Source organism: Panthera uncia (assembly GCF_023721935.1).
Source record: "Panthera uncia isolate 11264 chromosome A1 unlocalized genomic scaffold, Puncia_PCG_1.0 HiC_scaffold_17, whole genome shotgun sequence".
In the NCBI taxonomy this organism is placed as follows: domain Eukaryota; kingdom Metazoa; phylum Chordata; class Mammalia; order Carnivora; family Felidae; genus Panthera; species Panthera uncia.
This window is the reverse complement of record NW_026057577.1, coordinates 34046353-34071500: the sequence shown is the minus strand read 5'-3', so window position 1 is coordinate 34071500 and position 25148 is coordinate 34046353. Positions and strand designations below refer to the sequence as shown.

Below are 25148 nucleotides of genomic sequence, written 5' to 3'. Positions count from 1 at the left end.
CCTTCCCCGTTCATGATCTCTCTCTCTCTCTCTCTCTCTCTCTCTCTCTCTCTCTCTCTGTCTCTCAAAAATAAATAAATAGGGCGCATGGATGGCTCAGTCATTAAGCATCTGGCTTCAGCTCAAGTCCAGATCTCGTGGTTCATGAATTCGAGTCTCACATTGGGCTCTGTGCTGATAGCTCAGAGCCTGGAGCCTGCTTCAGATTCTGTCTCTCTCTCTCTCTCTCTCTCTCTCAAAAATAATAAAAACATTTAGAAAATTTAAAAATAAATAAACATTAAAAAAGTAAAGATTTCTGTGATGATCACTATTACATATATAAATACAACTGATGAATAAAATTTGGATTGGAAGGAGAGAAAATACTTTCTGTATTTATGCTAGTCCTTAGAAATGAGAGCAAATATTATGAACTATAATATAACAACTTGTGCTTTCTTCTTTCTTCACCTGATATGCAAGTAACAAGGAATACCATCCAGAGAGATAAGAGGAAGGCAAGATAGTAGCCACTCACCTCCAACTTCAACCTTCCTAAGAAGCCAAGGTGCTAGGAGAAATCACTCTTCAGGACATCTGGGGGGCTCAGCTGGTTAAGTGTCTGACTCATGGTTCTTGAACTGAGTTCTGCCCCACTTTCGGCTCTATGCTGACAGCACAGAGCCTGCTTAGGATTCTCTCTCTCCCTCTCCCTCCGCCCCTCCCCTGCTCAAGCTCTCTCCCTCCCTCCCTCTCTCTTTCTTAAAAAAAAAAAAATAATAATAATAATAATAATTACAATAATAATAAACTTAAAAAAAAGAAATCACTCCTCATCCACAGAGATACTAAATTAGCCAACTATGGCTATGATAGTAGCACTGTGAGATTTTTGGGTGGGACAAGAAAATTATGATTAACCTGCCAACCTCTGGGATCCAATGTCTTATGCTCAAGTATTTCCACCACTGATAGCAACACCAAGACAGCATCAAGTAAATGGTGCCTGGTGTTTTCTGGCACTTAACTTCAACAAAATCTGTAGCCAAGAGCCTTCCAAGTTAATGATATGCCCCACCCTCCCCATGCTTCATGATTTTATAAAGACTGGGGAAACAAGGAGGGACAACCATGCAACATTTTCAAATAGGTCTCTGTGCCTCTTTTAAGAAGTAGCAACCAAACTATTTACTAACAATGTGTCCTCCATAACATCCTGAGTCCTACCTCTTCTCCATTTCTTACTTCCTTAGAAAACTCAGGTTTCAGAGCTCTAGGGCCTACTTAGAAAAGTAATTAAAATTCCTGGCAAAGATAAGTTGAAATGGACAGTAAGCACTTGGCTTAGTCCCCTTGCTTTTGACAGGATGATAGAAACCATTCATCTTTTGTTTACAGAATAATCAACGTAAAAATAGTAGCTAGACCAGACTCACTTTTAAATAATTTATATCAAATCTAGTCCATAATTTCAATGCAAAAGTGGTGAATACTGCTCATGCTTTTATTTTTAAACCCGTATGTTGTATTTAAGATATGTTACAGCTCTAAAATACCAACATGGAAGCAAAAATGAACTCCTAATTATTCACCACTTAAAATTGTACATTAAGCAATGCCTTAAAAAAAAAAGTTGTCCCAACAGAACATGGAATACAACTGACATCTATTCAAGTATGCTTTTTTAAAAAAAAATGTTTACTTATTTTTCAGAGAGAGAGATGGATCACGAGCACAGGAGGGGCAGAGAGAGACAGAGACTCCCAAGCAGGCTCCGTGTTGTCAGTGCAGAGCCCAAGAGGGGGCTCAAACTCACGAAATCTAACAATATATTTAATTAGTTTGATTTGTATAACTTTCTGTAAAACAGCTCAACCACACAGGAGTACTTAAACTGTAAACACTATTACGGCACCTGACCATCTCAGTCAGCAAGAGCATGAGGCTCCTGGGCTCAGGACCGTGAGTTCAAGCCCCATGTTGGGTGTAGACATTACTTAAATAAACTTAAAAAAAATAAAAAATAAAATGCAAACACTATTAATGTAGACATAAAACCTAGAGTATAACCAAATGTAAATATATTGTGATTCAAGCTTTCTGTTCTATTACCTTTTCTTCTGCCATAGCCCACAACAACCTTCTCCTCATGGAGAATCATAAATTTAAATATCTCACTCAATAAAATTTTATCAAGCACTAATACATGCCAAGATCACATCAATTTTTGATTATTATCCCCTTAATGTTCCTGAAAGAACATTTCCATTTTTTCCATTTACTAGGAAGACTATTAGTTTAAGTTGTAATAATAACTTTGGAGGTTAAAAAGTTAATTTGATGAGATGTGTTTAAGGATGCTTTATGTATAACTATGAAGACCAAGATCTGTCAGCAAGGATGAAAAAACTTTTTCATTAAATCTACCGACAGAAGCACTATTCCTATATACCATTATATTAAAATAAAATACCAAAGGAAGTAGTTTTTTAGGTCTAGCAACTGGTTTCTTCTGGGCTCTACCTTTTTGTGTGTATGTCAATATTCTCTAACCGATGGTTACCTTAGTGTTTGGGGCATCACAGGGGATGGCATATTTTTATCAGCAATTTCCTATAGAAGTGGTACACATCGATCCTACTGCTGTTCTTCAAAAGCAGACTACCAATTTCTTCCTTTACCGTTAGCTTTTTTGTGTCCAAAGACATAAAGAAGTTCACCCACATTTGCTTCTCATATTAACTTTTATTCATTCAAAAGACCCGATTAAGAAAATGAAGACAACCCAGAGTGGCAGAAGATGTATTTTTCAGACAAAAGACTCAACCAGCATACATACAGAGTTTCTAAAAAACAAGAAAAAGGAAAAACAAACAAAAAGGAAATCACCCAACTGAAACATGGTTTAAAAACTTGAAGAGACAGTTCCAAAAGAAGTTATCCAAATGGCCACTAAACTTATTAAGAAGTGCTCCACTGTATTAGTCATAAAGAAATGCAAATTAAAACCATAGATGATAGTTAAAATACAAAAGCAGAAAACACCAAATGCTGATGAGGACATATAACAACCAAACTCTCAAATTGGGACTGTAAATCTGTACAACCACTTTAGGAAACTGTTCAGCAATTATCTTATTTTTTTTTTAATGTTTATTCATTTTTTGAGAGAGAGAAAGAGCGCGTGCGAGTGGGGGAGGGGCAGAGAGAGAGGGAGACACAGAATCCAAAGGAGGCTCCAGGCTCTGAGCTGTCAGCACACAGCCCGACGCGGGGCTAGAACCCACAAACCGTGAGATCATGACGTGAGCTGAAGTCACCCATGACCAAGGCAATTACCTATTAAAGATGAATCTGTATACTGGGGCGCCTGGGTGGCTCAGTCGGTTAAGTGTCCGACTTCGGCTCGGGTCACGATCTCACAGTCCGTGAGTTGGAGCCCCGCGTCGGGCTCTGGGCTGATGGCTCAGAGCCTGGAGCCTGCTTCCGATTCTGTGTCTCCCTCTCTCTCTGCCCCTCCCCCGTTCATGCTCTGTCTCTCTCTGTCTCAAAAATAAATAAACGTTAAAAAAAAAAATTTTTTTTTTTAAATAAAGATGAATCTGTATATACTCTACAACCCAGCAATTCCACTCTAGTTATATATCTAACAGAAACACATATGTTCACCAAAAGACATACCAGGACGTTTAAAACAACATTATTGTTGTTTTAATTTAACTATCTAAATTAAATGTCCATCAATAGCAGAATAGATAACTAAATTGTGGGATCTCCATACAGTGGAATACTACACAGCCATGTGAATAAACTATGACAACATAGAATGCATGGGTGAATCTCCCAAAAATAATGTTGAGCAAAGGAAGCCAGAAACAATAGCATTAACTGTATGATTATATTAAATAAAGATCAAAACCAAGCAAATCTAACACTCCAGTCAATGCAGAGAAGGTAACTGGAAAGGTACGTGAAGGGGGCTTTTCGAGTGCTGATAATGTCATTTCTTGATCTGGGTACTAGTTAAAAGTGCACGTTCAACTTCTGAAAATTCACTAAGCTGTGCATTTATGATCTGTGCATTTTTCTGCATGTAAATTATATTTCAATAACAATTCAGGAAGGGGAGAAAAGGAGACTAGCAAAGTATCCATGACACAGACGGGGACCTCTGCATGGTCTATCTCTATATTCACCATAGCATTTAACACTGAGTGGCACATCACAGGTACCTTATCAGCACATGTTACCTAAAGCAGGATGGAGGTGTAGTTTTAACATAAATCTACCTAAAGAAATGGCAGCTTATCTTAATGCCCTCTTAACCGACCAGTTCACATGTACCTAAAATATTCACATTACTTTACAATCACCAAATAAATGTACAGATGAGGCATGGAGCCACATGCAGATGAGTGCTGAACTGTGGAAGGGACAGTGATGACAGGTCCGTGAGTAACCAGCAGCAGGTAGCATCCCTATCACTACTTAGCACCAGGAGCACATAAAACACGGAGAAAACTGATGAGAAACCAGGCTTTCTAAAGCAACAAAGACAAAAGTTATTCTCTCTTACTGGCTAGTCTAAAAGCAAGGAGGTATGACACACACACAAAAAAACCTTCCAAAAAGGACTGCCAACTCACAGGTATTTGATTTATTTGCAGGCTTTATAACCTTATGCGTTACATGTATTCCTTTTGTATGTACCGTGTTTCATAATAAAAATTAAAAGAAAATTGTGATTCTATAATTACCAATTTTAAAAAGAAATAGGAACAAAAGTGCAAGAAGCACAAAGGAGAAACTGGCATCTTCGACCTTCAACTCCTGAGAAATAAGAAATGTGTAACATTTAGTATTCCACCTATAACACTTAGCATACTGTACTAGGTACAAACAGGTATTCAATAAATGTTTGTGGTACAAGTGAAAGAAAATTAGTGTTTTAATCACACTAATTCCTAGACTGTTTTTTTCTTCTGAAAACAACTGGCATAGCAAGAAATGGAATATTCTACATTAAGAAGACAGTAAAGTCAAATGTCCACACACTAAAAGTGACAGACATGCCTAGAACTCAGGCACTAGCTCTGACTACAGCCTGCTTGGCCCTGCTGGCCCCAGGAGCAATGAGAGCTCTCTCAGGCTGAGTTCCAAAGCTATGCTTGCTTTTTACCATATTATTATTATTATTATTATTATGCCTAGACTAGAGCATGCTAGGGCACAGGTTAGGGATGGCAAAAGGTGTTCAACAGAGTCTGCCTAAACTTAGGCTTGGTCATGAGGTCCCCTTTTCCTCCAAGAACAATGAGAGCCAAGATAGAGAGATGCATTAAGCATCTCCTATCTTTCCCTCCACCTCATAATCCCAGAAAGTTCCATCATGCAAGTGTTTTAACTACTAGAATAATGTAACACCACTCAATGTGTTAACAAGTCTGGCCATGATTGGTGTGGGGTAAAGGACACAACAGCGAATGTGACTGCTGTTTTTAACCTAAGTATGCAGTTCATCAAAGAAAAGACCATCAAAAGAAGTAACTGCAATTTTAATATTCTACTTAATGATTAAACACACACATTTACTCCATAAATAATCCTTTAGTAAATGTAAATGTTAATGTAATGTCAGTAAAGTTTTGTTAATTTTAAGTCAAAAAAATATATAGAGACAAGTACCAGGAGAGGAAGCAGCAATAAAATCCCAAAAGCCAGAAGCAAGAGGAAAGGTGACAACTACCACAGAGGACCCAAGAGGAGTGAATCCTAAACCAGAAAGCAGAAGAGCGACATGTCTTGCACTATATCCTCAAAAGGCTCAAGAACTGGTGGCAGCAGTTACTGGTAGAAGTAGGAATGAAAATGAGATTTAAAAGCAGAAAGAAAGGTGACAGACTCAGCCCAGAATCCAGTTCCAGGATCCCCACTAGAAGACTAGAGATTTTTTTTTTTCTGACCAGTGTAAAAGCACAGAGTTTTGGGCTGGAGACACACAGTTTGGGAGAAAGGGTAGCAAATCAGAAAAGAGTGACTGAGAGATTTATGTACCAAGTGTTGAGATCTCCGAGCTTTCTCCCCACTTAGCTCCTTTCTTTTTTTTTTTTTAATGTTTATTTATTTTTGAGAGAGAGAGAGAGATGAGCAGGGGAGGGGCAGAGAGAGAGGGAGACACAGAATCCAAAGCAGGCTCCAGGCTCTGAGCTGTCAGCACAGAGCCCAACGCGAACTGTGTGATCATGACCTGAGCTGAAGACTGAAGCTTAACCAACTGAGCCACCCAGGTGCCCCTCAGTTCCCTTTTTACTAGCAGTCAGGCCTATTCTCTGGGGGAAACTAAGCAGCCCAGAAGAAGAGACCTAAAGACGTCCACTCAAAGAAACAGTCTAGTCAGATTCAACAAGAAGCTCCATCAAACATCCTGAGCTTTTTGAGGTGCCTGGGTGGCTCAGTCAGTTGAGCGTCTGACTCTTGATCTCGGCTCAGGTCACGATCTCACGGTTCTTTCTAAGTTTGGGCCTTGCATTAGGCTCTGCACCGACAGTGCAGAGCCTACTTGGGACTCTCTTTCTCCCTCAAAATAAATAAACATCATTTTAAAAAACAGATATTAAAAATACTGCAATGAGTTAGAATCTAAAAAACTTGTTTAAATTTACCAGAACTGATAAACATGAGCTTCCAGACCAAAAGGGCCTTCTGAATGCCTGGTACAGTGGACAAAAGTAGATCTCAAGGTACAACACAGTGAAATTTAAGAGCAGTGGGGACAAAAAGCTCTTAAAAGCTTCCAGGGTGAAAGAGACAGAGAGCTGGAGAAAGTAGGCAACATCTGAAGAATCAGACATCAAAAGTGGCTTCAGGCTTCCTAACAGCAACAGAACTTACAAGGCACTAGAGTAAATGCCTTCAAAATTCTAAAGGAAAACGTTTCTGGACCAGAAGTCTAAGTGTGACAACAACATAAAACAGCCTTGGATGTGCAAAGTGTCAAAAAAAAAAAAAAAAAAAAAAGGAAGGGGGTGTTAACTTCCCATGCATTCTTCCTCAGAAAGACACTGTAGGCTGTGTTCTAGGAAAATAAGGCAATAAATGGAGAGAAAGAAAGAAGTGAATCAAGGAAAGGGGCTTCAATCAAAAAGTCTGGGAAAGGAAACCCCCAGGATAACAAGGAAATGGCGGACCTTGGGAGCAACCTTCCAGAATGGGTCAAATGGCCAGAAAAGATACCTCCCCACCCTCAACAACAGCAATAAAATATCTGATATGTTTGAACATATCAAAAAAGAAAAAGAAAAACAAACAAACAAAAAACCTATGGAGAATATTAGGTCAAAGTCTGAGGATTAATTAGTGCTATTAGCAATTTCTGATATGTACATAGAAATTGAGCAAACAAAAAAGTAATTACTTTATAAAATTTATTTCAATTCTAGTATAGTTAACATACAGTGTTATATTAGTTTCAGGGGTACAATGTAGTGATTCGGCACTTCCATGCATGACCTGGGGTGTTCATCCCAGCAAGTATGCTCCTTAATCCCCATCACCAATTTCACCCATCCCCCCACTCCCAAAATAATTACTAACTTCAGGGAAAATAAAGTACTATTCAGGCAAGGACAAGTAACCACAGTACAGTACATATTTCAGCCCTGAACAGTGTTTATTTTTTTCAATTACTGTAAATGCTGAATATTGATCTAACCACATAATGGACACAACTATATCAGAAAAGTGAGAAGAAAGGAAGCAGGAGTACATGCAGCTGTGGGAGGGTGGTAAAATAGAGATAAATCCTTACCTGCCATAGCAGTTAAGTCAAATTTTTTTTAAACACTGAAAACTGAAAAATCAAGAAGTAGCACACTATAAAATGTTATGTAGCTACAAGGATAATAGCAAAACAGCAAAAGAAACAGTTAAAAGAGTTAAGACATAGGCAACTAAACAGGAGACTACTGTTTTTAGTAATAAGCACATGAGATCTATTTTACTCTAACCTATACACCTATATATAACTTTGATATGAAAACAAACAAAAAAAAAAGTTTAAAACATAAAACATGATTACAAAATGTGTCACAAAAGGGGATTCTCACTGTGCTCAGGAGAAACTAACCTACTGGGGGGAGTACTCAAACCCCCTTTTGGACAGACTACCTAAACTAAGCTGGGGGCTAGGTAAGAGGAGGCCTCCAGACCAGAGGGTGATGCACTCTAGACCTGAAACATGTTCCCCATGGGAAACAAGTCATGAGACTCCATCCTTCCCCCAAATACTTGTCTCCCCCATCTACATCTTACTCATCCTTCAAGGCCAGGCTCAAGTTTCACCTCAGAAGCTTCCTACCTAGAACCAGGTACTAGGTACTACTCTTCCACCTTAAAATGATGTCTTTCATCTGCTATCTCATTCTCTGAATTAAAGTAATTAGTATTACACCAATACCATAATACGTTCTCTTTAGTCACTCAATAGGCAAAAATATAGAAATTGAAAATAAAAACCACAATAATCCCATCTTTCAAATATCCTTCTAGCCATTGGGTGAATATAAATAATCGAATAAGCTTTTCATTCACTGCATGGTGGAATTTTTCTTCATCATTAAATAACCTTTTCTAATATCACTATAGTATCTGAAACCCAGTGTACATTTTTTTAAAGGGAAAAAAAGTTCATTTCTCGAAGTAACTACAGCATTAACCAGGGACAATTAAATAATAATTAAAGTAATCTGGTAAGAGAAATACAAAATCAGGATTAGAAGGTATGGCCTGGTAATTGTTGAGATCCTTTTCAACACAATTACAGATTCTTACTTTAAATATTTTCACTGAAATGTGAAGTCAAACTTAAAATGGCATTTGGATTACATTAAACCTGACACATGAAGATATTTTAACCTTCCAAATAATAGTAGATGCTAACATAATAAGCCAATGATTACCTTTCACACCTCCCATAACTTTCTCCCCTTCTACTCAGCTGATCATTTTGGTCACAGCTGAAAGGTGGCAAGATGGCTGTGAAACTCACAATATCAAGTAACTGTGATCACCTCACTTAACTCAGCCACCTGAAATAAAACTCGGCCAACACGCTTAAGACAATTAATGCTGCTACATACATGACTGAGTAGAACTGATTTTAACCACACCTTAAAATACTCCATCTGTGACAATTCAGTCACAGAAGGACAAAACTGCTGAAAACAACCTAGTATCAACCATCAATCACGTGTAAGATCCTCAAGGCTACAGATTACCCTCAAATCATTCTTCTTATCCTATTTCAAGAGTAACATGACAATTTCAAAATTTCTGAAAATGCTACTACTAAAAGCAGTGAATAAGAGTACTATAACTCGGGGCACCTGGGTGGCTCAGACGGTTAAGTGTCTGACTTCAGCTCAGGTCATGATCTCACAGTTTGTGAGTTCGAGCTCTGCGTTGGACTCTTGGCTGACAGCTCAGAGCTGGAGCCTGTTTCGGATTCCGTGTCTCCCTCTCTCTTGCCCTCCCCTCCTTGTGCACTCTATCTTTCTCAAAAATAAATAAATATTAAAATAAGTTAAAAAAAAAAGAATACTATAACTCAAAGAGCCAACTTCTTTAAAAAAAAAAAAAAGCTCTAGAACTTTTAAAATTAGTAGCTTCTCACTTTTACAAAGACTTTATTAAAACATCTCATCAGGGGTGCCTGGCTGGCTTAGTTGGTGGAGCACATGACCCATGATCTCAGGGTTATGAGGTCATGTCCCACATCAGGTACAGAGATTACTTAAAAATAAAATCTTTAGGGGCCCCTGAGGGGCTCAGTCAGTTAAGCATCCGACTTTGGCTCAGGTCATGATCTTGCCATTGATGGGTTCAGGCACCATGGTGGGCTCTGTGCTGACAATCCAGAGCCTGGAGTATGCTTCAGGTTCTGTGTCTCCCTCTCTCTCTGCGCTTCTCTCTCTCTCTCTCCCTCCCTCTCCCTCTCTCTCTCTCTCTCTCTCAAAAATAAACATTAAAAAATTGTTTTAATAAATAAAATAAAAGCTTTAAAATAAAACCATCTAATCAGTAATAGTCCAGCTTCTATCACAAAGAAGTAAAATTGTGTGACAGCAAGTGATGATTTTACTGTGAACTTAAAATTGCTCTAAAAACCAAAGTTTATTTGAAAAAATTTTAGTTATGATTTCTAAAAGCATTATTAATTATTTTCTGGGACATACAATATTTGAAGCTGACCAGAAGGGAAAGATTTACAAACAGAATGCTTTGACTAGTACTGTAAAATTACAAAATGGTATTCTATACTCAATGACCCATCTGTTTTTAAAATATACTATTAAGATAACATTTTCTATATTTTTAAACAATGTATAATTTCTTTTATCTTTTAGCATAAACTCACCATCTATATTTACTGACATCACTTTTAAAAATAATTATTCATGAGGCACCTGGGTGGCGTGGTCGGTTAAGCGTCCAACTTTGGCTCAGTTCGTGATCTCACGTTTCGTGGGTTCAAGCCCCACATTGGGCTCTCTGCTCTCAGTGCAGAGCCTGCTTCAGATCCTCCATCCCCCTCTCTCTCTCAAAAATAAATAAATAAACATTAAAAAAAATTTTAATAATTATTACAAAAGACGTTTGCTAAATCATCAATAGAATGCTGTCTCTTTGGATCAAAGCCACCAGCTCCTATATGCAAAAGCAATCAATTATAAAGCTGGAAGGAATCAAAGTGATAATAATAGTCCAACTACTTCAATTTACACAATACAAAATAAGGCTAGAATAAGAGGTTAAAATCCTCACCCACAGTCACACAACCTCTTACTTCATGATAGAAGCTGGAGTATTACTGATTAGATGTTTTAATAAAGTTCTTTTATGTTCTCCTAACCCAGTCTCTACTTAGTGCCCAAAGTGAACCCTCCAGATATAAAGTCTACATGACCAGCTTCAAAAACTGCTTATTGGAGTGCCTGGCTGGCTGAGTTGGTAGAGCTCTTGACTTCGGGATCATGAGTTCGAGCCCCATGTTGGATATAAAGATTACTGAAAAACAACAACAACAAACCTGCTTATTAACGCAGAGGTATGTGAAGAGTTTGGATGCTACAACATAAAGCTCCTAAAATGAAAGCTTCAAAATACTAACACTGTATTCCCGATTCCCTAGTTCACAAAATTTCATCTAAATTTAACAAGGACAAAATAAATTAAGAACAATTTAGTAACAAAGAAAAAAGCAAAATAAGCAGAGAATTCTATAGAAAAAAGACCGTAGAGGTTAAAGGGACTTGGGTTTTACCTACAGTGCTTTCAGTTTTTACAGCACTGTATGCATTGTTAATCAGACCTTAATGCTTAAGATGAATGTGAGTAATAAATATACGTCTTTATTTTATACTATTCTTGCAACTTGTAAGTTGAAACTATTTCCAAATTAGTTTGTAAAGCAATTTTTTTACAAGCAAAACATGACTGGGGCACCGCCTGGCTCAATCGGTGGAGCATGTGACTCTTGATCTCGGGCTTATGAGTTCTAGCTCCACACTGGTGGAGAGAGTCCTTAAAAATAAAACCTTTAAAAAAACAAATAAAACTGGGGTGCCTGGGTGGCTCAGTCTGTTAAGTGGCCAACTCTGGCCTAGGTCACGATCTCATGCTTCATGAGTTCAAGCCCCGTGTTGTGCTCTGTGCTGACAGCTCAGAGCCTGGAGCCTGCTTTGGATTCTGTGTCTCCCTCTTTCTCTGCCCCTCCCCTGCCTGTGCTCTGTCTCTCTCTCTCTCAAAAAAAAATGGGTAAACATTACAAAAAATAAAAAACAAAAACAAAACGTATAAAAAATTTAATATAAAAAGCACATGATTATTAACAAAAATTTGGGAAAAAAAGAAATCACTCTTATCATTTTTCTTAACAATCTATTATAAATGTATGAAACAACCCCACTAAAGATGAGGGGAAAGGTACGACCTAAGCAACTTTGGAAATGAGTAGTCTGTAAACCTAAAAGCAAAGAAACTGTACATATGCCCTGTCCTCTAGTTGAGAAAACTGTTTCCCACAGAGGAATAGGTTAACATTTGTGACACCACTCCACACGTATGTTAGAATTAAAGAATTAAGTAAATGGATGGCGGGTAGTGGGAGCAAGGTTTCTCACTACTGAATGGGAATTTACAGAGGGGCCAGGGCAGGAGGCTAGAGTGATCCACATAGTAATGGGTTAGACTTGGTTAGCTTTAGATACAGGTGATTACATATAGAAATGCATACAGATAGGTATACACACATATATTTCTCTCCTCTGTCAACCGAAAGGGCCCAGTAGCAATGAGCACAGATCTTGGTTTCTAACACCATTCTCCAATTAAAGGAGCCAGGGCTCCCTGGAGAAATGGCTGATTCTAGGGTGGCACAGGAAATACACATGATGATCCTGGTGCCAAATGCAAGGAAGTGCTTAAAAAAACCAAAAGATGGAGCCAGGTCAGAGGGACACAAGTGCCAACTGAAAGAGTTCCAATGGCCAAAAGTGCAACAATCTGAGGCATAAAATAGTACTGGATTATAACTCAAAGAATAAAATAACCGAGTCCACACTGATATCAATGAATAAATAAATACAAAGAGATAAATGTTGCACACAGAAAATTTCTGAATAATTTATGCAAATACTCTGCCCTCCACAAGGTGGAGCATAACTCTTCAATCCTTAGGTGCATATGGTACATAGACTGCGACTTCCTTACAAAGAGCACAGCATGAAAGGCAGGGAGTGGGGGAGTAATTTTACAGTAGAGAAATCTCACAAACACCACGTCAGCCAGGTGATCAAGGTCAACGTCAACAATGTTATGTTGGTTGTATGCATTCTTGATATGATATGATGGAAATGGCACTTTACATCTGAGGTCTTCCTCACCAAAACCCACAACCCCAATTTAATCATGAAAAAAGATTTAGACAAATGCAATTGACTACATAAGCAGATGGACGTTAGGTAAACCTATTGTAACTGCTTCAAAATATATGTAAATAAAACCACCGTGCTGTACACCTTAATCTTATACAGTGATGTATGTCAATTATTTATCAATAAAACTGCAAAAAAAAAAAATAATTTGAGGGACAGTCTACAAACACCTGATTCAAACTCCTCAAAACTGTCAAGGTCATCAAAAACAAGGCAAATTTGAGAAACCATCACAACCAAGAGGATCCTTAGGTAACATGACGACCAAATGTAAAGTGGTAACCTGTATGGTACTGTGGAACATAAAAAGATTAAAAAATGAAAATCTGAATAAAGAATGGATTTTAATTAATAATAATGTTTCCGTATTGGCTCGTTAATGTCATAAACATACTATGCTAATAAATGATGTTAATAGGGAAAACTGGTTCTGGGGTACATGAAAACTGTTATCTTCTCAATGTTTTTGAAAAATCTAAAAATGTTTCAAAAATTAAAGTTTATTTTAAAAAAATGTTTTAAAGACTTATTTTAAAAAGTAAAGGGAAGGGGCATCTGGGTGGTTCAGTCAGTTAAGTGTCTGACTCTTGATCTCAGCTCAGGTCTTCATCTCAGGGTCGAGTTCAAGCCCCACGTTGGGCATGGAGCCTACTTTAAAAAAAAAAAAAAGGAAAAGGGACATTTTTTTAAATATTTATTTATTTTTGAGAGAGAGAGCACACACAAGCACGAGAGGGACAGGGAGAGAGAGGGAGACACAGAATCCCAAGCAAGCTCCAGGCTCTGAGCTGTTTGTGCAGAGCCCAATGCAGGGCTCAAACCCACAAACTGTAAGATCTCGACCTAAGCTAAAGTTGGACGCTTAACCAACCGAGCCACCCAGGTGCCCTGGGGAAAAAATTTGTAAAGCCTGAAGAATGCACACAAACTTGAGGGGCAGTTACACCGGGAAATCAAGCTTTCCTTTACAAGTGTTCTGTCTGGCTCTAGTATACGAAGAGTATCTGTGTACCATTGTATAACAACAAATGTTTAATTTTTTTTCTTCTTTAATGCTTATTTTTGAGAGAAAGAGACAGCATGAGCAGGGGAGGGGCAGAGAGACAGGGAGACACAGAATCTGAAGCAGGCTCCAGGCTCTGACCTGTTAGCACAGAATCCGATGCGGGGCTTGAGATCATCAGCCATGAGATCATGACCTGAGCTGAAGTCAGACACTTAACTGACTGAGCCACCCAGACACCCCAACAAATGTTTAATTTTAAATGACACACTTAAGCATGGAATAATAAATAAAATCAAAGTGTTATTAAACAGAAGCCATTCCCTAAGCTCTTATATTTCTGTTCATAAACCATCCAATTTCCAGAAAAACCTCCAAATCCTATTCAAGCAGCTCATTAACTAGTAACTGATATTACTATAATATATGAATTTAAAAGAAAAACTGTCAATATTGCTAAGGGGGATAAAAAAATACATCCACACACACACAATACATACATATATATATACGTATATGTATATATACGTATATATATAGATATTCACACATGTGAAAGAAATTGCTTTAATCAGTAAGAAAATATTTCACCTGAAACATTCTGAAATTGATCAGTATTTAGACCCAGTACTTATAACTTTTAATATAAATTGTGTTATTCAAAAAAAAAAAATGAGTCATCCTAATTTTTACAGCAGGATGTGCTACATGATGTCTAATAACACTCACTTTATTACTATACTTGGTGAAGGCAACAACCCATAACTGCATTTCTATCTAGATAGCTACTAGAAACAGTAGCAACTGGAGTATGTAAAGCTCAACAAATTTAATACGTGATATTTAGCAATTGCCTATAGTGGCAAAAATGATCTGAGAATAAAGATAAGATCATCAGGCTGGTTATCAACATCAATCTCTAATTAAAGTGTTAGAAGCTGCTTTATCTAAACAGGCACCATCGACTACTACAAGTATATGATTCCACTAAACAGTTGTACTTGTTCAAAGACAATGTAAGAATAAATTATTAAGAAACCAAAGCAATTATTTTAAAGCCCTAAGAACAAATAAATCAGAAGATGGCACCTGAACCTCTTCAGGCCTTCTTTTTTTTTTTTTTTTTTTTTTTTTTTTAAGAATACAAAGTCACTCTCATAGGATTTATTTCATAATACAATGTTATGTCAGGTAACATGATACATGGGTGTCTAGCATAAAGTAATGTGAAGTTATGTTCAGGCAAACCAGCCGGTGGCATCAGTTGAGATGATGCCAGGATTTCCTCAATTGGGCCTTAGTCCCTACCCAAACCAGGGAGTTCTGCCTTGTTTAAATCTGGTTAAATCTGGTTAAACCTGCCTTGGTTAAATCTCCCCTAAGAAGTGGTCACCAGTAGGACCAGACAAGAAAATAACAAGGGATCAGCAAGAATCATCGCTGCTACACAAAAAACACTCACTGCTTACCAAGAGGGAGTCAAATACCAATCATAGTTGTAATCTACAGCTCCTGACACTCACAAATCCTGTTTCCATATTCATAATAAATTGCAAAAGTGCCCTCATGATATATTTCTCATGGGATACTATCTGCTTACGTCTTTTAGAGTTACAAAAAAAAATTTATGGATGTAATGACATCCATTCTAGGATTTGCTTCAAAATAATGGTGGGGAGTATAAATGAAACAATATTACCCATTTGCTGATCAATGCTGAAGCTGAGTGATGAGTACAATAGATTTATTACACCATATTTTAGTATGTTTGGAATTTTCATGGTAAAAAGTTGAAAATGTAAATATTATTAAGAAATGACTCTACTACAACTCAACAAAAAGCAAACAACCCAATTCAAAAATGGAATATACATTTCTCCAAAGGCATACAAATGGCCAATAAGCACAAAATCCTCAACATCACTAATCATTAGGGAAATGTAAATCAAAAAATAAAACTTCATGCCCATTAAGATAGCTTTATCAAAAAAATAAAATAACAAGTATTGGGTAAGATGTTAAAAATTGGAACACTGCCACACCGCCCCAAAAAATAATTGGAACTCTCACACACTGCTGGTGGGAATGTAAAATGGTGTAGGTACTATGGAAACAACTCTACCCATCTTCCAAAAGTTTTGGAAAAGTTTTCTTTGATCATTGGCCATATAGGCCACCAAGACAGCAAAATAACCTTAAAATCTGGACATAACATCCCAAGAGGCATTCCAAGTTATAATTGTGACTTCTGAAAATAAAAAAATAAAACCGCATGGGCACTTTTCACCCTTCCTCCAGGATCGTGACTTCATCTAACACGTTAGCATAAATATGGTTTGGCTTGGAAGAGATGAAATTCTTTCCGTGATCTTTCAAAACCTTCCTCCGCAATCCTGAAAGAATTTATCCAAAAAGGTATCATTCCCAAAGCTGCTCTACAGTGTCATCAGACGATACAAACTTATTAGTGATGCTTATAAGCGGTCAACTTCTGCAGCAGGCAATGAGTGAAGTCGAAAGCTAAACATTCCACAGTCTATTTTTAGGCCTATATGGCAGTGTCATTGTTGCGCCCTGAGATTAGATTCAAATTCAAAGATCTCAAAACATTTAGGAAAGTATCTGGCAAAATTCATGATACAGGCAAAGATCCATTCTAGTGAGGCCAAGAGTCTTAGAATGGATGAACAGGAATAAAAGTCTGCAGAGAGAGCAATACATAACAAGTTTCTCGGGCTTACCTAGACCCTCTGAAACAGTGCTTCTGAATGTTTGGATATACAATCTGTTCCAAAATGCAAAAAGGGAAAAAAAAAATAAAGTCACAGGGAAACTATGAGCTCAGACTTTCTGTGCATCATGATGCTAAGTTCAAGTTATGCACATGGTGTCCTACTGATAAAAAGACCATAAAGGCAAAACTGTGTTTGTATTTAGTAATGAATTTTACAGTCTTCCACTGCATTTACTTTACTAGAGGACCAGCTCAATTTGATTAACCAGATCAAGCAGAAGTCAGAATGGCCTTTTGTGACAACCAGAGTATCATGCTCCTATCAAGTTGCCTGGACAATTCACCAACATTCTATAATGCAAAAGCCTTTTAAATATGTATATTCTCTGACGAAGCATTTCCACCTCTAAAAACTTATACTAAGGAAAAAATTAAAACACAAATAAAATTTATACTAAGGAAAACAGATGATGTATATAAAAGAAACTTCAGTGAATGAAAAAAATTATGAACATACTTCGTGACCAACAGGCAACTGACTTGAACTATAGCACAGCCATAATTACATGCTTTGCAGGCATTAAAATACTAACCCACCTTATATTACCTGTATTGTGTGCCTCTGTACATAAATACGAACATAGACACATATATGCAACTCTGTGAATGCACTTGTGTCTCAGAACAAGATACACAGGGGCACAGTCAGTATGTAAACATACACATGTGCACCTATGCACAAAATGTGTGTAAGTATAATCAGGGGCCCATAGAACAGTACAGGTGTGCAAAGATGTACCTCTATATATACACGTATGGGTACATGAGAAAATACATAGGCACATATATATCTGCTAATGCACATGCCTATATTTGGAACGTGAGCCTGTGTTTTAAGCAGGTGAGTGTGTATTTATCCTTGTAATCACTACTTAGAAGCTGTGACCTTGAGCAAGTTAAGTAGCCTCTTGGAGTCTTGACTTTGTCATCTATACAATCATACCAAACACTGCCTCATGGGGGTTTTATGAGGATTAGTGAAATAATGGATGTAAAGCACTTAGTCCTGTGATTGCCACAAAGTAAATGCTCAATCAATATTAGCTTTCCATATCTGTACAAATGTATACTGATTTATATTTGTGTATATTTACATACCTATAAGTCCACAAAGATACACATCAAAATACTAACTCTGGTTACCCATGGGGTATAGGTTTCATTGTGGGGTTTTTTAAACGAGGCTGACTTTCATATTTTGCAATTTTTCTAAGAAGATTATTTCTTTGTCCATGCTGTTTTTGGAAGTTATTTCTCCAAAATAATGATTTTTAAAAAATAAAATAAGGACAGCCTGTCCCTGGCATACTTCAATTCTGCCTATTTAAAGCTATTAAGTACTACACCAAGAAATATATACATAGTTTTAATACTCCAGCAGCAAAATTTTTGTATTCCAGCAATATGTCAGCATTACCTAATGGCTCAAGAAGATGGCAGTACAAAGAAAAGCCACAGCTTTTTGCTTGTTTGCCTTACCCAAGGCAGGATGAAAAGAATTAGAACACACTGTGGGGTACATGAGCTTTTTGAACACTGTGGTGACAGTTAAGTGACAACTGTCACTTGTATTTGATTAAACAGGGAGGAACCCAGAGCCATGCCCAAGGTCATACAAAAAAGCATGTACCAGACCCCAGACAGTGAGAGATGGAAGGACTAGACTGCACTGCCAGTTTGGGCGTGTTTATGAAACCAAGAAGCTAAATTCTTAACCAGTCATTTCAGGAGTCCGGCTGGAGGAGGGAGGAAATTACAACACAGGGCTGATGACAGCAAAACAAACTGGTAACTGGCCGCATTGGGTTAATCTAGATGTTTTAATCATACCGGTTCTCCTTATTTCTAAAATACAAAACTGTAGATCATCAATGATAGGACATTTAATTTCATAAAAGCACGACGGACATCTGTATGCAAATTATACCAAAAACATCTGAAAGGACAAGATGCAAGCAGTTATCTGAGGTTCCAATCAACACCAGTTACTACCCGGCTTAATTTCCACAAATACGAAGTATTAGGTTAAATACCACTAAAAACCCTGCAGACTGTGAATTTCCGAGGGGAACCCAGCTACATACACAGGCAAGTAAAACAAGCAGCTCTTTTCCCCAGGGCCTCAATTTATAAATTATGACCCAGATAATACTCCAATCATCCCCTATACATTTCCTCCCCAGCCATGCTATTAAATCTCTTTAAACGTCATTTCCAAGCTTTTAAAAACACACACCCAGGCACACGCCCTGCAGCATTCAACGAAGCTCGACATTTTGGGGCTGGCCCCAGCTAAAAAAAATCGCCTTTTTCCAAATCTACTGCAAACTGTGGACTTGCCTCTCGTCTCATTTTTGACTTTTGTCTGAAAACAGAGACGAGGGGGATGGGTTTCCACAAACAGACTAGGCTCTGAAACCCTGAGCAATCGCATCTCGCTGCGGGGAGCTATCGGCCGCAGTAGCAGCGATTTTAATCTTTTCTCTCCACCTAGTTTCCTTTTCCATCTCAGGCGTGTTTTTTTGTTGTTTTTTTTTTTTTCCTTTTCTTTTCTTTCCAATGACATCAAACCAAAGGTGGAAAAAGGAACACTGAATGCCCCCGGGCCGATGCCTCCCGAGGGTCTCGGGCTCCGACCCTCGGGGTCCTCGGGGACCCGCCCGCTGCGGGAACTGCGGAAAACGCTGCGGGGCAGAGGTTTTCCACAGCCCGAGTGCCGCCCCAGGTCGCCCAGGGATGGGCCAGAGCCTCGAATCCGAGCCCAGGGCGCGCCCGGCCCGCCCAGGCCCGGCGCGGCCTGTCAAGCCGCGGCGTCGCGTCGGCCACAGGCTGGGCCGGAGAGGCCTGAAGCGGCCGGCGGGCAGGGCCCTGGGTCCGGGGTCCGGGGAGGGATTCGGCGCCGCTCACCTGCTGGTACCGGCTGCCGCAGGCCGGCTCCACCGCCGCCAGCGCCGCCAACGCCAACGCCATGGCGCAGCTGGCCGCAGAGAAGAAAGGTGAGCAAGCGAGCTCAAGGGACGCGGGCACAGCGGCCTGGGAGCGTGGAGGCCGAGAGGGTCGCGCCTCGGGTGGGTCTCGATGGCCGCCGCCGCTTCCAGGCAAGCCGCTCTCCTCGGGTTGTGAGCGCCGTCGCGGAGGCTCCGACGCGGCCCCTGGGGAGGAGGCGGGGACGACGACGACGCGGCGGCGCCGCCGCCCCGCCCCCGACTCGCGCCGCGCCGCTCGGCCCGGCCCGGCCTCGCCCCGCGCCGCCGCCCTGGTCCCGCCGAGCAGCCGCTCGGGGTGGGGGCCGCCCCTCCTCCCGCGCCCGGGGGGATGAAGCGTCCGAGGCGTAGCCGCTGAAAAGGAATTATTCACCGAGGAGCACCTCGTGTGAGCTTTGAGATTCGCCTGTGTGTTCTCATCTAACCCTCATCTCACACCCCGACATGGGGGCCACAGCCCCGTTTAAGAAGTCATTGGCGCTCGAGGAGGTTGAGACTCTGGCACAGCAGCGGTCTGATCCCTGATGCCTGCTGTGCAATCTCCGTTCTTTTCCAACTCCCTTCTTGTCTGCCATTTTCGTAGATCAGGGGTCTGTCAACCGCGGGGCAGAGGCCAAATCTGGTCCAGTGTCGGTAGAAAGTATAAGAAATTCAAATTTCATTGTCCATCAGTTAAGTTTTATTGGAACACAGCCACTCCCATTTGTTGAGTGCCTTGCAAACCCTAAATTACGTGCCATCTAGCCCGTTACAGAAAAGTTTTCTGACCCAACATCCTCCAGAACGCTTTAGATTTCAAACAAAGCCTAGTTAGGGTAGATGATAATAATAGCATACTCATTTTTATTCAGTCCTTTAGTATTTTGACAGCCTCATCTGTGGACATAGACATGCTATTTTTCTGAACCAGAGCGCTCTGAGGAGGTGACACGAATGGCCAAACTCTAAAGATTCAGCCATGCAGAGAGCTTTCCAGGTAACAGGTATATTTGCAAAGGCAGTGAGGGGAACGAGAGCTTGCCTAGTGGAAGAACTGAAAGGAAGCAGGCAGAACTGCCATATAGGAGATACAATTATCAGTGTTTTCCAGGTGAGGAAATTATGCTTGAAGAGCTTAAAAATCTTAACCAAGAACACAGAGCCAGTGAGAGGTAAAGCCGGAATGTAAAACCAGCGTTCTTAACCATTATCATGCAACTAAATTATAAACTCTGTGAAGATGAAAGTATGTATCTTTTAAATATTTTTCTATCTCCTATAGCACCTACCACAGTATAGCTATATACCAGGCATTTGAGGTCTGCTGTTTCTGTCACACCCAGCCATCTGGAATTGCTTCTACCCATGAGTCCAACACAGAAAAAACCGCATCTTTGAAGCTTGTTGCAATTCCCATTTCTTCTTGATTGCCTTCCCAAGTCAGTAGTCTAGGGTTGGCATTAAGATGATCATTGTTTTAGCTTCTGATTTTCAAGTTTAGTTAACTACATATTTTTTTTTAATTTTTTTTAACGTTTATTTATTTTTGAGACAGAGAGAGACAGAGCATGAATGGGGGAGGGGCAGAGAGAGAGGGAGACACAGAATCGGAAGCAGGCTCCAGGCTCTGAGCCATCAGCCCAGAGCCCGACGCGGGGCTCGAACTCACTGACCGCGAGATCGTGACCTGAGCCGAAGTCAGACGCTTAACCGACTGAGCCACCCAGGCGCCCCATTAACTACATATTTTTAACCAGAGCTGCATTTGAACGTACCCTGAGGGTTCTGCATATACAAGCCGATTGTAATCAATAAAAATTCTAGATTTTTATCTTCCTCACTTTGAGTTCTCTACCAGTTTCCAAACTCCTACACATCTGTCCCAATACCCAAGTGTTAGGCTCACATATTTACACCCTGGGGGGAGCAAATCCAGCAACCTGCCAATCTGAGAGTCTCAAAGTGGCACGCTCCTTATTCTGTCCCTTGTTTTTAATCCAGAAAAACAACCTTTAAATGTAATAAGGTACCATCAATCATTCCACACATAATGCCCTATCTTGTGGTCTTATATAAGGAAAAAAATGTCTAATTTCAAATGAATTGAAATCTCACCAAGAGAAAGTAGAAATCCAGATTTCTTTGCCCAGATTATCTCAATGTACGTGTAAGAGGGAATAAAAAAGATGTCTGTGCTGCCGCATATGGCGTTTGGAGCAACAGCTGCCATCTTTACGCAGGTGTACAGCGCTGTGACGTTTGTGGAAAAAGATGTTGCTACCCTTCCAGTCTACCTCTTTCCTAAATTACTTTCTCCCTCAATAGCTGTACACTCCCTGCATATGAACATAATATAAATACTGGGCTTTCTCACTGGAATATTTTCTTTTGAAAGAAAAAAAAGTTCATCTGCAGCCTCCAATCTCCCTTTCCGACTCCTTTTCTGATATCCTGAACCGAAGTGTTTTGTGTTAACAGTAAAGACTTGGTCTTTTTTTTTGCCTCCGAGTTCCCCCAAGAGCTTTTGAGAAGTAAACGGAGATGATTTGTGTTGATTCAATGGAGGGGTAAATTGGGAAATTGAGAAACTGAGTCACCACCGTATAAGGTCTCCAGTTGGCAAGCAAACTGTACAGTGAAGGGGAAAACTCTGAGTTTCTGACTCACAGATCCATGCGTGCTGCAAGCCAAGCAGACAGAGAAGATAATCCAAGGCTATAAAAATTGCACTCTTTGGCTTCATCTCGAGATGTTGTCAAAGAGAGTTTCCACAGAGAAAGTTATTAATTTCAGATTGCTGCACTTAGAGACTTATTTCCCCACAGAAGAGCAGTAATACTTTCCATGTGCAATACTTTTTATGTGAATTGCTGACTCTGAGTCATCCATCCTGAGAGAAGAGAAATATTATGGACGAGTAAAAGCGTCTGTTTCCCTCCCGCTCCCCAATTGAGATAAGAATCTCTTCCAGAATAGATGTGGTCTTCTGTCTCTCACATCCACCTGAGGCCTGTCCTAGGCAGTACTGAGCTCAGTAAGTAACCAAGAAGGGTTTGTTAAATTTTAAACAAAGCCTCCTTGGTCTAATATCTCATTTCAGGCCTTGAATGTCTCCAGCTAATCTTTACAGGGCTCCAACCGAACCATGCATTTCCATTTCCACTTACTTACTACTTCTTTCAATTCTCATTACATTACTGAGTTTCATTAAAGGCAAAGGTAGTACCTTCATATTATAAATAAAGACATTATCTACTGATAATTACCATTGTTTGTGGAGCACCTCCTGGGTCTTGGACCCTTCCCTACATCATCTCCTTAATCCTCATAACAGCCCAATGCAGGTAGAGAGATTCAGGAGACATACATCACTTGCTCAGCTAGCAATGGTGGAACCACAATGCAAACTTAGATCTGTCCGATAACAAAACTTGAACACTTCTCCATATGTAGAGGAGAATATAAGACATAGAGGGACCAGCCTCATCCTTGGAGTCTTCACAATGAAATAGAGAAGACGGTAAACACATATTCAAGACCTGTTTTTAAAATCTAACATTTGCAAGTTAATTACAGCTGTCTTGGGCTATATTAACTAAAGATGGTAAAAAGAATTATGGGATCAGTTGTGATAATCCGGTAAGGATGGAAGAGAGAGGGTTTTGAATGAGGAAAAGGCTTTCCCATGATGGGGGGAAAGGCACACCAGGTCATGAGTATGCTTGTACAAAAACTTAGAAGAGGGGTCAGCAAACTTTTACGTAAAGAGATACAGAGTACTGTAAATATTTGGGGCTTTGTGAGCCACAAACTTTCTGTCATAACTATTCTACTTTGCCACTGTGTTGTGAACACAGCCCTAGACAACACCAAGCAAACTGGCATGGCTGTGTTCTAATAACATTTTATTTATGGACACTGAAATTTGAATTTCTTATTTTCACGTGTCATGAAATATTATGCTTCTTTTGATTTTTTTCAACTATGTAAAAAATGTAAAAAATTATTTTTAACTCTCAGATCATACAAAAACAGGTAGTAGGCTGGATTTGGCCCCCAGGCAGTAGTCTGCCAAACCCTAGCTTCCTAGCAGGACAAAAAAAGTTTATCCACTAAGAGCTGGAGTGGGAAATTTAAACCACAGAGTAAGGCAGAAGGCCTAATGGAGAGGCAAAGGAGAGAGAAGAGGATGGGAATTTATAAAAGCTCTTAAAATATAAATGGCTTCTGCAAAAAAATAAGCCAGAGGAAAAATGTAGGTCAGTTAGGGATCCACCATGAGATTTCTGATTCCTTAGCTTACCTTCTTGCCCCTGGAATGCAATTGATTTATTTATTCATTCAACAAATATTAATTGAGCACCAATATGGGCAATTGTTGTGGCTTTCTGCCTAAGACCTGAAACTATAAAAAGAATACTGTGGTTTCTCATTTATTCTCCAAAATGAAATTAAGAAATGCTAAGGGTGGTTATTTAACATATCATAAGATTTGGCATGTTATGTCTTTACTTTTATTCATTTCCATGTATTTTCTAAATTTTTTAAAGTTTATTTATTTATTTTGAGAGAGAGAGAGAAAGAGAGCATGGAAGAGGCAGAGAAAAAAGGAGAGAGAGAATCTCAAGCAGGCTCTGCACTGTCAGTACAGAGCCTGATGTGGGGCTCGAACTCACAAACCATGAGATCATGACCTGAGCCAAAACCAAGAGTTGGACACTTAACTGACTGAGCCCCCCAGGTGCCCCTCATTTCCAAGTATTTTCTAATTTCACTTGTGATTTCTTAGACCCACTGGTTACTTAGTATGTGGTCTAATTTTGACTTATCTGTGCATTCCCCGCATTTGTTTTTGTCATTGATTGCTAACTTCATTCCATTGTGATTGGAGAACATACTTTGTATTATTTCAATCCTTTTCAGTTCATTGAGGTTTGTGGTATGCCCTAGCCCTTGGTCTGTCCTGGAGAATGGTCCATGTTCATGTGAAAAGAATATCTACTCTGCTATTGTTGGGTAGATGTGTCTATAGGTGTGTCTATTAGGCCTAGTTGGCTTATGGTGAAGTTCAAGTCTTCTGTTTCCTTGTTGATCTTCTGCCTAGTTGTTCTAGCCATTATTGAAAGTGGATTGTTGAAGTCTCCCAACTATTGTAGAATTGTCTATTTCTCCTTTCACTGATGTCAGTTTTGCTTCATATAGTTTAGTGCTTTAGTGTTAGGTACACATATGTTTATAGTGTTTACTTATTTTATACACTATCTTGATCCAAAAAAGATTTAAGTGATTGCAATACAAGTAAAAAAAATCGTATATTAGAAGTAGATAAGAAAGAAAAAGCAAAACAAGAATAACAACATGAAATAGACCTTGCCTTCTTGTTCACTGTTATCTCCATAGGAGCAGAGCCTGAC

At 39.4% G+C, this 25148-nt stretch overlaps 1 protein-coding gene across 1 annotated transcript in view; it reads right to left on the bottom strand.

Moving 5' to 3' along the window:
• The window catches only part of NDFIP1 (Nedd4 family interacting protein 1), a 56350-nt gene extending 36415 nt beyond the window's left edge, over window positions 1-19935 (bottom strand). The window contains exon 1 of the mRNA XM_049648519.1: window positions 19679-19935. Within this exon, the coding sequence (XP_049504476.1) occupies window positions 19679-19741 (63 nt within the window). The 5' untranslated portion in view covers window positions 19742-19935. The remainder of the gene's footprint in view (window positions 1-19678) is intronic.
• Between the last annotated feature and the right edge of the window lie 5213 nt (window positions 19936-25148).